This window comes from Camponotus vicinus, unplaced genomic scaffold, assembly GCF_025532165.1.
Source record: "Camponotus vicinus isolate PSW18456_S1 unplaced genomic scaffold, iyCamVici1.0 SCAF_7, whole genome shotgun sequence".
In the NCBI taxonomy this organism is placed as follows: domain Eukaryota; kingdom Metazoa; phylum Arthropoda; class Insecta; order Hymenoptera; family Formicidae; genus Camponotus; species Camponotus vicinus.
This window is the reverse complement of record NW_028141979.1, coordinates 17831240-17847977: the sequence shown is the minus strand read 5'-3', so window position 1 is coordinate 17847977 and position 16738 is coordinate 17831240. Positions and strand designations below refer to the sequence as shown.

The 16738-nt window shown below is 27.5% G+C and overlaps 2 protein-coding genes and 1 long non-coding RNA gene across 3 annotated transcripts; 1 reads left to right on the top strand and 2 right to left on the bottom strand.

Moving 5' to 3' along the window:
• Positions 1–970: 970 nt before the first annotated feature.
• On the top strand, positions 971–4376 carry LOC145974739 (SNAPIN protein homolog). Its single transcript, XM_083104761.1, has 3 exons — positions 971–1026; positions 1102–1345; positions 1716–4376. The coding sequence occupies exons 2-3, from the start codon at positions 1194–1196 to the stop codon at positions 1756–1758; spliced, it is 195 nt and encodes a 64-aa protein (XP_082960887.1). The 5' UTR covers positions 971–1026; positions 1102–1193; the 3' UTR covers positions 1759–4376.
• On the bottom strand, positions 3873–9835 carry LOC145974740 (uncharacterized). Its single transcript, XR_014439780.1, has 4 exons — positions 9795–9835; positions 5971–6024; positions 4254–4289; positions 3873–3984 (listed from the first exon to the last, which is right to left on the bottom strand). It is a non-coding gene; the product is annotated as an uncharacterized LOC145974740 (long non-coding RNA).
• Positions 9836–13896: 4061 nt separating this feature from the next.
• LOC145974663 (stimulator of interferon genes protein homolog) lies at positions 13897–15309 on the bottom strand. The gene has a single exon (XM_083104641.1). The coding sequence runs from the start codon at positions 15068–15070 to the stop codon at positions 13967–13969; it is 1104 nt and encodes a 367-aa protein (XP_082960767.1). The 5' UTR covers positions 15071–15309; the 3' UTR covers positions 13897–13966.
• Between the last annotated feature and the right edge of the window lie 1429 nt (positions 15310–16738).

Sequence of the window (16738 nt, the reverse complement as noted above, 5' to 3'; positions counted from 1 at the left end):
AAAAAAAAAGTCAAATATTTATATTAAAAATATTTATATTAAATATTATAGCTTTATAATATATTTTTACGTTTCATATATACATTTATATATACATATGTATATGTATATATATATATTTATATATACATATGTATATATATGTATATTTACTAATTGTAAAAAATTTATAACATAAAGGAAAGCTGTAAGAGAAAAACGATCGAGCGCATATCGAGATATCGAGGAGCGAGCAGCGTCGCGCGTCGCGCGTCGCCCGTCGCTTTCGTTGTCTGCTTGATAGGACGAAGACAGAATACAGTTTTCTGTCTCCTTCCTACCAAGCCGGAAACAGGCGACGCTGCTCGCTTCTCGATATCTCAATGCGTGCGACAGCATTAAATGTTTTTTCCTTACAGCTTTTTATATTATACACATTTTTTAACCGATAAATGTATTTTTTATCTGATAAATATTAATCTATTAAATATATTTAATATATTTAATATATTTTTAACTGATAAATATATTATACATTTATCAGTTGTATGAAAATATTGATATATTTTTTCATATGAAAAATTAAATGTCATAATTCTTATAAACGAATATATATATATATACATATATTCATTTTTAAGAATTATACGATTTGATTTTTTAATATGAAAAATATATATTTTCTTACAATTAGCAAATATATAATATATTTATCAGTTATAAAAAATATCTAATATAACAAGTTGAACGAGAAAAACGTTTAACGCTATCGTACGTATTGAGATATCGAGACGCGAGCAGCGTCGCCCGTCTTTCGTTGCCAGCTTGGTAGGAAGGAGACAGAAAACTGTATTCTGTCCTCTTCTATTATCCGAAGCTAGCCGAAGCGCCGAGCTCACACGTACGCTTACGCGTACATGCCCGTTACCCCCTCCACTACGTGTTGCCCGTTGCTTGCGTCTCGGACTTGGCAGCTAACTTAGTAGCGCTCTGTGGCGTTAACGATGCTTATAAATATGTTCTAAAAGGTTAAGTGTGTCACTTCAGGTAATTATATAAAATAATAATATACATATAACATTTATATATTTAGATTAGATTGTATCTATATTATTATTTCAGATTATATATATATATATATATATATATATATATATATATATATATATATCTATCAAGAGACACGGTAGTGTCTACTTCACTACAGCTATAACATGGACGTGGACACAGCGAGTGACAATACATCTATCGACGACAAGATAGATGACTTTTGCGAAAATCCGACGCGGGATGCATTAACGGAAGGTCTTATGAGTCTCTTGAAACCTACGGTGGATCAACTGGATGAGAGAATTCGCGCCACAAGGTGACGTCAAGTTTTCTGTTCAGCGCGCATGCAATAATAGTAACATTTATTTTTCGCGTTTCTTCTTGCAAATTTACGTATATTTATTATTCTTATATTTCTTTCACAGTACGTACTATTTATTGCAAAATATATGTTTATTCATCGAATTGTAACGATAAAAAATTGCGATTTACTTACACAAGCAACATATATATCTTATTGTTACCTATTTTACAAGAATTCTTGAGCATTTTGAAAATCATTTTCAATTTTCATATATAATTATTGGAATGTTATAAAAAATTGTGCTTCTATCATGTACTACAAGTTGCGTACAAAAGTTGCGAAGAGTATTATTTTTTATGCATAACTATTCTCTTTGTTATAGGATATGTCAAATAGAGCTGAAGCAGCGGATTGTTATTACTTAACATTGATTACTTTGCAAGTTTTATAAAAGAAATTTCTTACAATTTTCACCATAAATTATGGAAACTCCAGTAGTTAATTTATCAGATGAAGAACTCAAGACAGTTTATGATCCTTCTGAGGATTCGTATCTTTTAATAGATACTTTGGAAGAAGATTTAGACATTCTGCATGCGATGAAACCTGTGATTTGTTTAGAAATAGGTAGTGGTTCTGGTATAGTCATCACAGCTCTAGCAATGGCATTGAAAAAATATAATGCTCATTTTATTGCAATTGATATAATCATTATAACATAGAATATTGAAATTCAAAATTTCAAAATTAAAAATAATTTATGCTTTGCGAAAGAAAATTAAAAATGAAAAGTAGTTTATGCAAAAGCATAGAAAGAAAAAATCATCATAACATAGAATATTGAAATTCAAAATTTCAAAATTAAAAATAATTTATGCTTTGCGAAAGAAAATTAAAAATGAAAAGTAGTTTATGCAAAAGCATAGAAAGAAAAAATAAATACTCTATGCTATGATGATATTACATACACACACGCACACGCATGTACACATATACAAACATATTTTTATATCATCATAACGTAGAATATTTAAATTTTCAAAATTAAAAATAGCTTATGCTTTGCAAAAGGAAATGAAAAATAAAAAGTAGTTTATGCAAAGCATAGAAAGAAAAAACAAAAAGACACATTTATAAAAAATATTCTATGTTATGATGATACACACGCACAGACGCACACGCACAAACTAATCATGGAAGAAGTAATGGAGTCAGTAATTGAATTATCGTCATCGTTACATGTTGAGGCTGAAGCGATTTTAAAAGAAATCATCATAACATAGAATTTTTAAATTTCAAAATTAAAAGTAGCTTATGCTTTGCAAAAGAAAATTAAAAATAAAAAGTAGTTTATGCAAAGCATAGAAAGAAAAAACGAAAAAACACATTTATAAAAAAAAATATTCTATGTTATGATGATGTACACACACACACACACACATATTTTTATATCATCATAACATAGAGTATTGAAATTCAAAATTTCAAAATTAAAAATAACTTATGCTTTGCGAAAGAAAATTAAAAATGAAAAAAATGAAAAGTAGTTTATGCAAAAGCATAGAAAGAAAAAATAAATACTCTATGCTATGATGATATTACATACACACACGCACACGCATGTACACATATACAAACATATTTTTATATCATCATAACGTAGAATATTTAAATTTTCAAAATTAAAAATAGCTTATGCTTTGCAAAAGGAAATGAAAAATAAAAAGTAGTTTGTGCAAAGCATAGAAAGAAAAAACAAAAAGACACATTTATAAAAAATATTCTATGTATGATGATACACACACACACGCACACACACACACACACACGCACACGCATACACATTTAAATATTAATAAAAATTAAAAATATTATTTCTATAACGGGCTGAGGTTCTTGGATTGGAACTTCAGCCTCGGCCTCGTCCTCTCGACCGTCCCGCTCTAGCCCATCGTGCACGCGGTTGTTCTACAATAAAAGAAATATTTTAATGTTATTTTATTTGAATATAATATTTAAAGAAGAACTGCACGGATTAACTATATTGAAAGTTAATAAATCTAATTTTAATATATATACATTCAGATTCATGAATTTAACATTACGCAAAATACTTTTAGCCTTTTAAAATATAAAAATAATTATTTGTGAATTAAAAATTTTTTTTGTAAAATATAATTTATACGACACAAAAATTCATGAAAATACAAATTTTAATTCTATAGAAGGCTAAAAATACTTTGGGCAATGTTAAATTCATAAATCTGAAAATGTAATAGATTTATTAACTTTTAACATAGCTGATTCATTTAGCTCCTTTCCTTTATAATTAACGTGCCAATTATATAATTCAAAATTATTTACCTCTTACTTGCCCCGCTGTCGTTATCGGTGACGACGGCGGCGGTGGCAGCGGTGACGACGCTGACGGCGATGGCAGCGGTGACGACGTTGACGGCGGCAGTGGCGGTGGTAGTGATGCCATCGTTGGTGGAGGCGATTCTTTTTGTGTTTCCATTAATTTTTGTGTTTCCATTAATTTTTGTATTTTTTTTTTAAGTATTATATTTTCTTTTAAAGCCGCTTCAGCCTCAACACGTAAAAAGGACGACAATTCAATTTCTGGCTCCATTTCTTCCATATTGTAGGTTCTGAAAGAATGGAAACATATAAAATACATATTATAAAATATGTTTAGAAATGATAGTAGAAATGATAGATAATAAATGATTAATCTTCATTTTAATCTTTTATTGTAATGCATATATGTATTGTGTGTGCAACACAAATATGAATTACAATAAAAAATAAGTAATTACAATAAGTGAATTACAATAAAAATAGTAAAATAAATTTTTATTCCCTTGTTATCTATCATTTCTTACGCATATGTATTAATAATATAATGTGTTACACTTACTTTTTAGGATTTTCTTCATTTTCCTTTTCGTTAGATCTGAAAATAGAAATGTATAAAATATATTGTACAATATAAAATATTTTTATATTATGTATTACAATAAAAGATTAAAATAAAAATTAATTCTTTGTCATCTATTTTTATTATATATTTCTATATTTTTATTATATACAGGGTGACCCATTTTAACTTAGGCAGCCAAATAACTCGAAAAATAAGCAAGATAGAGAAAAATGTTTTAGACAAAAGTTGTATGGTTTCGAGAGGGCCATAAGATGGTATCATTGGTTTGACCTTGAAGAGTCATTTGAAGGTCACGTGAAGGTCACTTCAATTTTTTTAAATGGAATACCCTATATATTTTGGAATACCCTATATATTTTTGTACATTCTTGTAGCTTATTTCGAGAGCTTTCCAAAACACTATAATTAAGTACCTTTCCGTTAAGTACTTTTTGAGTTATGATGCTTGAAATAATTTCTTAATTTTACATAAACCGTAAAATATCTTGTAAAATATTCATTTTTCGATTATCTTACCTTAATACTTTTATGTACAAAATAATGAGAGGAATCAATTGGTGTAAAGAAAACACATAGTTGTTTTTAAGAAAAAATATGGAATTGTTAATTGCAAATTACATATTTTTTCTTCGAAACAACTATGTGTTTTCTTTACACCAATTGATTCCTCTAATTATTTTGTACATAAAACTATTAAGGTAAGGTAATCGAAAAATGAATATTTTACAAGATATTTTACGGTTTATGTAAAATTAAGAAATTATTTCAAGCCTCATAACTCAAAAAGTACTTAACGAAAATGTACTTAATTATAGTGTTTTGGAAAGCTCTCGAGATGAGCTACAAGAATATACAAAAATATATAGGATGTTCCATTTAAAAAAATTGAAGTGACCTTCACGTGACCTTCAAATGACTCTTCAAGGTCAAACCAATGATACCATCTTATGGCCCCCTCGAAACCATACAACTTTTGTCTAAAACATTTTTCTCTATCTTGCTTATTTTTCGAGTTATTTGGCTGCCTAAGTTAAAATGGGTCACCCTGTATATGTATTACAATATGTATTACAATAAAGTGTTAAAATAAAAGTTAACCAAGTATTGGGTATGCAATACATATGCATTATAATAAAAGATTAAGATAATAAAATATTAAAATAGATTATAAAACATTTTTATAATGAAATAATAGATTGTTATCTATCATTTCTATAAAAAATTTTATAATATTTTATTATTTTATATATTTTATTATTTTAATCCTTATTGTAATGCATATGAGTTGCACACACAATACTTGGTTAACCTTTATTTTAATCTTTTATTGTAATACATATATATGTGTTATACGCAGAAGTACATATAGTTACGTATCGCAACAACTAATGGTTAGTTTTAATTTTAATGGTCTATTTTAATTTTTTATTATAATGCATTTGTATTGCGCATGCAACATATAGTAATATATATGTATTATAACAATCATTAGTTATTGCGATGAGTAATTATATGTATTTGTATGTATAATACATATATGAATTATAATAAGACATTTAAATAAAAGTTAAACAGTATCATGCGTGAAACATATATAATAGAAGATTATAATAAAAGATTGAAATAAAATATATAAAATAATAAATTATATTATAAAATATCTTTATAGATATTATTAATAATCATTGCTTACCTTTTGTGAGTTTCATTATCATTAATTGTTGCTGGTTCTTTTTCGTTTCTGGAACTGTAAATGTATAATATAAGTTATAAAATATTTGTATAAAAATGATAGAAAACCCTTTCGATCAGTCCCATATAAAAGAATGTTGTAATGTATCAACAATAATTTCGTGAAGACTGCTTCATATTCTGCATTATTTGATGAACTGTGAAAAAATATTTAGGTAAGTTGCCAACACTACCGTGTCTCTTGATAATTTGTCTTTATTTTCCTTACTATTAAAAATAGAATTAAATAACTCACTTTTTCTCCGTTCCATTTATATATTCAATGATGAATTAGATAAGCAAAGCAACGATTATTCATTAATGGATTTATAAGTATTAATTGTGAATAATAAATGTAGATTTCTAATGACATATTGATTTGTAATTATCCGTTATTTTTGCAATAAGAATAGCAAAGAAGTTTGAAGGATTTGAATATATATATAGTAAGCAAAGAGGACCGTCGAATTTTAATGAAATATGACGGGGGTGGTGGCGGGTTCTTTGCTCATTTATTTAAAGATGTTTAACATATAGTACAAAAAAGAGTGATATCCCTAAAAAAATTACCCTTTTAAAAAAAAGGTAAAAAAAGGCTAAGTCCGCGTAAAAAAACAGTATATGTATTTGCAAAATAGTGTATTATTAACTGTAAAAAACTATTGTAAAAAACCTGTCTCCAAAATAGTGTTATTTTAAAACTGTAAAAAACTACTGTAAAAAACCTATCTTCAAAATAGGATTATTGTAATCTACAAAATAGTTATTTTAATCTGCACAAAATAGTGTTATTTTAAACCGTAAAAAATTGTTCTACAAATTATTTTAATTTTGTGTAAAATTGTATATCCTACAAAAATAATGATATCAAAAAAATTGCGCTAAGTGAAAATAAAAACTTATAAAAATATTTTAACCAAAAAAAGTTATACAAAATAGTTGTTTTAATTTTCTACATTATATCCTAGAAAAATGATGATATCCAAAAATTACGCTAATTGAAAATAAAAACTTAAAATATTTTAACTAAAAAAAATTGTACAAAATAATTGTTTTAATTTCCTACAAATAATATTAAAAAGTTGCGCCAACTGAATAAAAATTTTCACTATAAAATATACATTTCTTTTTTATTTCCAATATTAAAAGAAAAATGATATTAAATGAATTGTAATATATCTATTATAAAAAATCGTTGAAAATATGAACAATCATATACATTGCAATAATCATATGCATATATCCTGAAAAGTTTAATTAAAAAAAAAAAAAAGGAAATGATAATACAAAATACAAAATTAAAAATTAATAAAAAAATTAAAAATTAGAAATTAATAAAAAAAAAATAAAAATTTATTTAAAAATTAAAAATTAATACATATAAAAAAATTTTAGTTAAAAAACTTAGCGCTGCTACGTTGAATAATGTGCTAATGAAATTAGCAGCGCTAAGTTTTTTAACTAAAATTTTTTTATATGTATTAATTTTTAATTTTTAAATAAATTTTTATTTTTTTTTTATTAATTTCTAATTTTTAATTTTTTTAATAATTTTTAATTTTGTATTTTGTATTATCATTTCCTTTTTTTTTTTTTAATTAAACTTTTCAGGATATATGCATATGATTATTGCAATGTATATGATTGTTCATATTTTCAACGATTTTTTATAATAGATATATTACAATTCATTTAATATCATTTTTCTTTTAATATTGGAAATAAAAAAGAAATGTATATTTTATAGTGAAAATTTTTATTCAGTTGGCGCAACTTTTTAATATTATTTGTAGGAAATTAAAACAATTATTTTGTACAATTTTTTTTAGTTAAAATATTTTAAGTTTTTATTTTCAATTAGCGTAATTTTTGGATATCATCATTTTTCTAGGATATAATGTAGAAAATTAAAACAACTATTTTGTATAACTTTTTTTGGTTAAAATATTTTTATAAGTTTTTATTTTCACTTAGCGCAATTTTTTTGATATCATTATTTTTGTAGGATATACAATTTTACACAAAATTAAAATAATTTGTAGAACAATTTTTTACGGTTTAAAATAACACTATTTTGTGCAGATTAAAATAACTATTTTGTAGATTACAATAATCCTATTTTGAAGATAGGTTTTTTACAGTAGTTTTTTACAGTTTTAAAATAACACTATTTTGGAGACAGGTTTTTTACAATAGTTTTTTACAGTTAATAATACACTATTTTGCAAATACATATACTGTTTTTTACGCGGACTTAGCACCTTTTTTTACCTTTTTTTTAAAAGGGTAATTTTTTTAGGGATTGTTTAATACACTGCGCACTGCGATTTTCGATTCTTCATCGATTCCTTTGATTTTTGATTCTTCATCATCCACATGACTCGCTGTTGCTATCATGTCAAGGTATATTATACTATTACTTAATAATAGTTTTAAGAATGTCATGTTGAATTTCACTCGGATATCTATAAAAAACGTTTCTTCAATAAAAACAAAAGTATTTACAAAGAGTATGCAATAAAATCGATTTTTGTGTGAAAAAACGTTCAAGAGAATTTACAAAACACTTCATAAGAAAATACGATTAATTTAAAAAGAAATTAAAATAATACAGTTTAATAAATAAAGGAATGATTAGAAAAGATAAATATAAAAATTATTAAAATGACATATGAAATATTTTTTTCGGACTTGAATATTAGGAGACATGAAGGATGTATTTAGATAATTCCAGTAGGACAAGCACAATAAACATAACTCTTATTTATCTCAATTTAGCTATCTTTAAGATTTGTCCTAGTACAATTACATATTTCAATGTACATATTTATATATATATATATATATATATATATATATATATATATATAATATAAGCATTAAAATGTATGAGAAATGAAGGTGTATTCTGAACAACGCGATTTTATACATGATATGGACTATATGTTTACTAACATGTTATTTTCAAGATCAATCTGTTCCTTAAGTAAGAAACGTATTAAAAACATACAAACACTGAACGGAAATCAAATATCATCAAATATTTGAAATTTTGATAATGTAGCGAATCGTATGAAACATTCCAACAAAATTCTAAAAACAATTATGTTAATTAGAAAAAACAATAGGCAATAGAGAGCATGGGAATTAAATTTGACTTAAAGTAAAGTAAATAATCAGGCAATTATGTTAATATTTTTATAACACATGTTTTTGAATAAAATGTTAATTTTTTATTATTTGTTGTTTATTCGTTCATTACACATTCAAATTAATATATCCTACTGGTCCTAGACATTCATTATAAAAAATATTTTAAAAACAAAACACGGGTAATATTATACGTTTTTAAGATAGATAATTTCATAGCTTAGCTAATGAGATAATATTTTATATAGCTTAGATAATTTTATAGCAATAATATAAAATTAATTACACAATAATTTTATAATGTCAAAAAGAAATTTAGCTTATAAATTTTACACTTTCTATATGTCAAAATGGTCGAAACATGCTATTACAGTATAAACGTCAATGTCTTCATTTTCTTCATTAACTATAATGTATGCAAAAGATAAAAATAATATTTACAATAAAATAAGTTAGTCGATTTGAAAATTAAAGAAAATCTTTTATAAAATAGAAAGTCTTTTATAAAATAAAAGCGTTACCTGTTACTCCACACAATTTTGTATGCACATTTAAAGAAAGAAAGATAAATATTTTATTATATATTTAATGCCTTATCCTACTAGTTGAATTAGCTAGGTTTAATATCAGATTTACCACCAAAAGCATTCAATCGCGTACTTATCGCTTCAAGAGACTATCATGATCTGATGGCTCTGTCGGCATACCTGACAGTATATAGAATGTACGTAGTGTTATATAAATATCGTCTTGATTATACGTAGCATAGGATATCTTACATATTGACAGAAGTCAATAAGTATAAACTTGTTTATGTTTTTTATTCCATTTTCGTATGAAGCATTTATTTATAAAGACAATTTTTCTAAGAAACTATTCGCGAGAGAAAATTAATTGAAGAATTATAATCGCGCTTATACTTGCATGTATTGGCCGATCTTTTTTCATTAATATCTCGAAATTTTACGCTGTGGTTTTCAAAATGATATGGGATTTTTTAGTTCAGTTTAGCGATATTTACTTATGGTTTTACTTTGTTGAGAGATACTGGGAACACCCTGTATATACAGGGTTTGCCAAAAGTGTGGAAACCCCTTAATATTTCGAAAAATACGCATTTTAAAAAAATGTTTCATACAAAAGTTATAGGGTTTTATGTGGCGCATTACACAGCAACATTATTATGACCTCGAATAGCGTTGTCAAGGTTATGTGAAGGTCACCTCCAACTTTTTAAATGGGACACCCTATATGCTTTTGCATATTCTTATAGCTTATCTCGAGAGCTTTCCAAAACACTATAATTAAGTTAGTTTTCATTAAGTACTTTCCGAGTTATGAGGCTTGAAATCATTTCTTAATTTTACATAAACCATAAAATATCTAGTAAAATATTCATTTTTCGATTATCTTACCTTAATACTTTTATGTACAAAATAATGAGAGGAATCAATTGGTGTAAAGAAAAAACATAGTTGTTTCTAAGAAAAAATATGTAATTTGCAATTAACAATTCCATATTTATTCTTAAAAACAACTATGTGTTTTCTTTACACCAATTGATTCCTCTCATTATTTTGTACATAAAAGTATTAAGGTAAGATAATCGAAAAATGAATATTTTACTAGATATTTTATGGTTTATGTAAAATTAAGAAATTATTTCAAGCCTTATAACTGGAAAAGTACTTGATGAAAAAATACTTTATTATAGTGTTTTGGAAAGCTCTCGACATAAGCTATAAGAATATGCAATAAAAAATAGGTAGTTCCATTTAAGAAATTAAAGGTGTCCTTGACCTCACCTTAACGATGCCATCCAAGGTCAAACCAATGACACCATCTTATGTTCCCCTCAAAACCATACAATTTTTGTCGAAAACGTTTTTCTCTAAAATGCTTAGTTTTTGAAAGAAAAGGGGTGTACGGGTGGTCTAGGACACTCTGTATATTTTAAACGGATTTGATCACTTATAATATAGTATATTACTCTTTACACTAAAAGAAAAGGGGACCGTTATATATAAAGTTAATTCTCTGCTTAGATAACGTAATACAACTTTTGGCACCAATGTATAAATAGCAAATGTGATCAAATAAGTTACTATTATATATTATGTATTATAATATATATATATATATATATTATAATACATAATATATAATAGTAACTTATTTGATCACATTTGCTATTTATACATTGGTGCCAAAAGTTGTATTACGTATTATAATATATTACGTATTATAATATATTATGTATTATAATATATATATATATATATATATATATATATATATATATATATATATATTTAATCTCATATAAAACTTATCACAAACAAAGAATTCACAAGATATATAATAAGCAGTAAATGCTTTATATATCTGCAGAGCAATTTGAAATGGACATATAATAAATATAATCTGCCGATCGTTTACTATGGCCGGTATTCATAGTCCGTTCTTATATTTAAGGTAGCTCCCTCGCGAAAAACTACGAAGCGAAATATGTTTATACTCATAGATTTCATGCCCCTGAATCCAATGGTGACCTTATTTTTGCCCCAAGCCGGACAAAATCTCGAGAAAATCAAACTCAAACTTTGAATTTTTTACATGGGCTCTTATGGAAGAGTGGTCCACAATCATTTGCTCATGCTCTTTACAAAGAAAATTTAATTAACTCAGCAACTACACTATGACTTACTTGTAGAAAAAATCTTCTTCTTTCTAATTCCGCTTTGCAAAATAAAGGTAGCCGGCCATTTTTTCGAGATATTTGTCAAAAAAGAAAGTAAACATTGGTTTCACGGTTATGAGAGGAAGTCTGTCGGGCCTCCATGTTCTTGTACTCAAGCGCGCGAATTTTGAAAAACGAATCGTACCAATTATGATAAATGGAAGGGTTACAAATGAATGAACAAATAAAAGCAAGATTTTTTTATTCTAAATAAATATTTTACTTTTTAAAATTGATTTTAACAAATACTTTGAACACATCTGGAGATTTTTTTGGCATATTCTAATAAATAAATACAATTATACTTGACAATTTTTTTAATTGTTTTAGAATATGTAAACAAACCTCGCATAACCTCTTTAAAGCTTTTTTTTTCTCATTCCCCAAATATACTTTTCTTCTCATAAATTGGCCTTTCCTTCGACCTCTGGAAATCCTTATTGCATGTAGCGTTGATTTTTTTTGCGATTTTGGAGAGTGTTCATTCATCTTTCGTTTTCACAAATTGCACTAATGGATCGTTTTGAAGCACTGGCATACAGTCGCGTGTTTACGACGACGACACTGATATACAGGCAATATAGGTATACACACTAACTGTGTTACCGACACTGACGAAGTCAAAATAGTTCTCGTGTAGTCATTTGATTAGAGCAGTAGGCGAGGGAGCTACCTTAAGATCGTCTTAAGAACCCATTCAACCAATCAAATAACTGCAATGCGGTCATTAATTGGTTGAATGGGTTCTTAAGACGATCTTAAATAAGAATATAAGAACGGACTATGAATACCGGCCTATAACGATTTAAATGTGTTCGTAACCATCGAGAATGTCAACTTAATCGGATGACAAGTGCAAGTATAGCTAACATGCTTCAATTTTGTGCCTTTTGCTGATGGCTTTATTAAAAAGTATGATTTTTTTTAATTAAAATGTGACAAAACAAATGCTTTATATATGTTACAAATTATTTCATTATCGATATTAATTCTTGTTGAATTTAATATGTATATTTATATATAAAAAGTACGATCGTGAACGTGGAGACACTAATCGTACATGGATATGTTTTACGGTTGTCATATGTTTAACGGTCATCAAGACGTGCTTTTAGAATTGCTGAAACTTCGTAATCTATTTCTTAAGAAATTTGTATCTGCGAATGAATGACACATTTTATACATAGATATACATATTTTACTATCATTTTTTATACATTATAAAAAGATCTTTAACAAATATATAAAATATGAAAATTAAATTGCTTTTCTAGCAATTTTTAAAAGTGTATTGTAATTCTAAATTACTTAATTAATTCTAAAAATTCTAAAAAGTATTGTAATTGTACTTTTGAGCAAAAGTATTTTATGATGATTTTATTATTAATTCAATCAGATTGCATATATATATAAAAATTGTAAATAAAATTAAAATTTTTATTTTTAAATTATATAGAAATAAAATTTGTCTGTATCATGTGTTAATCTTGGATTCTCCTAATTTGTAAAAGAAAATTGTCACATAAATACATCTTAGAAGTTATAATATTGCAATTACAATATTTTTAATTAATATTGTCGAAATAAGAATATAAAAGAGGAACAAGAATATGTTATTTGTGAACATAAAATTGTAAAAATTGATTACTACAAGTTTTAAATTGCGCAACATTGTTACATGTTGTATATATTTGTAACAAATTTGATCACTTATGATATATTACTCTTTACTTACTCACTAAAAGAAAAGAGGCCTATTATATATAAAGTTTTATATATAAATTCTCTGCTTAGGCAATATAATACAATCTTTGGCACCAATGTATAAATAGTGCAAATGTGATCAAATAAGTTACTATTATATATATTATATATATATATACTCCTGAACAAAATTAATGCATAATTTTTTTTTCATTTTTTCTTTAAAAGCTGATATTTAAATTTTAAAGAAAAAGTGAAAAAAAATTATGCGTTAATTTTGTCCAGGAGTATATATATATAATCTCATATAAAACTTATCACAAACAAAGAATTCACAAAATATATATTTAACTTCTTTTAATATTTATGTGGAACTTGTTATTTCAGATATTCTTTGTAAGATTACCTTTGCGACATTAACTCTAGCACCTTTTGAATCATAATCGTTGTAGTAAATTAATTCGCACAAGTTTCTCGTAGTTGGTTCGCGTTCCAAAATTTCTCGCAGCTTCTTATAAAACATCATAGTAATCTCGTTTTTGTATCGCTTGTATACAATAGATTCTGGATGACTGTGCTGTTGTACTTCGTAGAATGTCAGCAATGATGTTGCACCTTCCGCTACTACATATACTGGACTAGCACCAGAGTCTCTTCCATTAGGATATATCTTGTAAGCGTTGCTACGATATGTTCTTCCTATTATACCAGCTCGGTCATGTTTCTCCTCTTCCAATTCGTGCGCACTCTCCATCCACTGGTCCGACATCTCCTTTAAGTGTGGCGAGATATATCCTGACGATGGTATCACGATAAACAGCTTGTGCACTGGGAAAGTTACTTCGTGCTTGTTTTCGTAGTTTTCAATCTTTTCGATAATGCCCTTGCTATCGGAGGTGCCGCGATTCGGTAGGATAAATTGGAGATAACCGTAGAAACTGTAGGCCATACCCGTGCCACAATCCAGACCTTTCATGACGTCGAGATCGAGCAGCGGTCCTCTCTCCCACTCGGCCAGATCCATTATCCTCAGAAGAAAATAGAAGGAGAATATCATTGACGGCACGCAGATGTAGGGACCGAAATCCCATACGTGATTCAACGGGCATCCCCGAACGATCATCGTCGACGCGATAAGGAATAAAAACACGCCGATGATAACGACCACTGCGGACGCGGTGTTCAGAGCAAAGTAATGACTGATGATGGATGAGAAACTTTGTCCAGACCGCGGATCCATGTTCGTCAATGAAATGACCGTCTGATACAGACGCAGCATTACGTCACAAAGTAGAAAAATCACGAGGAATACGGACGTAGCGAGGCACGTCGTTATCAACGACATCATCATCCCGTCTTTCGTCGCTTTGTACACAACGGGGATGGCGAAAATGACGACGAGGATGAGACTGTGCGTCAGATAAGTCTTCAATTTACGATCGCGCGGTGAATACCTTTCGCTTTCCATCCTAACAGATCGTTCCTGTTTATAGGTCACCACCGATCGCCGGGTTTTTTTGCGCACGTAAATTTGAACCTGTTTCTTCTTCTTCTTTTTCTGTTTTGGCACTGGGCAATATTATTTTTCGCCCATGCTGCCAGATATCTTCTTTATTTCGAAATTAAATTGATTCAACCAGCGTTTGAGTGGTCCAATTATATTTGCACTTCAGTCTTGTGAAGGAAGGATAAAAGAGGATTTATGATCTTGACAGTAGGATATTTCAGGATCTCAAAAATGTCATAAGGAGGAGGCGCACCCAGGGCCATGGTCTTATATACAGGTCTGGAAACTCAGGCGTTTGGGATGGGCCTCTTAGGCCGGTATTCATAATCCGATCTTATATTTGAGATCGTCTTAAGTTCGAGCTTGAAATGCTACGCAGCCATTTGATTGGTTGAATGAGGTCTTAAGTCAACCTCGGACCAGACTTAAGACAATCTTAAATATAAGATCGGACTATGAATACCGGCCTTATTGAAGACGTTTTTAATTTACTTAGCGGCCGTTGGAGTCGTTGCGATAGGTTTTCCCAACATGGCGGTCTTTCCCATGTGTCGGGTGGGGGAAGTGACAGATAGCACTAGTAATATATAAATAATAATATAATATAAATGAATTTTCAGGTTTTTTAATATTATTTTGAAAAATTATAGAATAAAAAATCTCAAAATATTCAACATTTATGTATTTAAGAAATTCCTTAACAAAATTCGTTTACTTCATATTTTTTACATTCATATAAATATACAAGAAATTCTAACAAAATTCATTTGTAAAAATATGAAATATGTTCATTTCTTTTTTAAAGATTTTTGAAAAGTGTGTAAATTCGTACAGAAAATTTTAAAATTGTCTTAGAAAGTTTTAGAGAATGTTTATAGAAAATCTGAAAATTTTTATGAGATATTCTGTAAATAATTTTCACCAGGGTACAACTGACAATTAATAATTATTACGTGGATATAGAATTCAAAAAAGTAAAAATAATAAATATTTATAATATCTATAATAATATATAAATAATAATATAATATAAATTTTTTCTTCTCTTAAATAGAAATATAAATAAATATAAATCTAGAACAACAAATATAAATACTGTTGTATGCACGGGTCGATCTCGATATGCATCGAAGCGCACAATACAACCATTCGAGATTCACAAACCATGTCATTCTCTCACGCCCGAACAAATAATGGAGCACTGATTAAAAAGGAGAATGGTAACTTTGTTAATGTAATACAATTCGAATCCGAATGTGAGAAGCAGAACTGTCTTAAACACAATCACATTTGATAGCTGCTTCGAATCTAATGTATCTGTCGTTGTTTTACAAATAAAACCTTTAATAACGCGCTCAGAAACGATCTCTCAGAGACAGGCATAGCTTTGATAAAGGAATGAGATCCAGAAACGCAACAATACGTATAGATTTAAAAATCAATGGAGAATGGAACTATTATTTGTGAGACATAGAATTAGTGAAAAAATTATTATTAGTGAAAAAATATTGAAATCTTGATAATTTTCACGTTTCGGAAATAAACTTTCGCGAAATACTTATATTTGAAAAAAAAATATTTGTTTCTTTTAACATATATAATATTAATTTAATATAATATTATTATTTA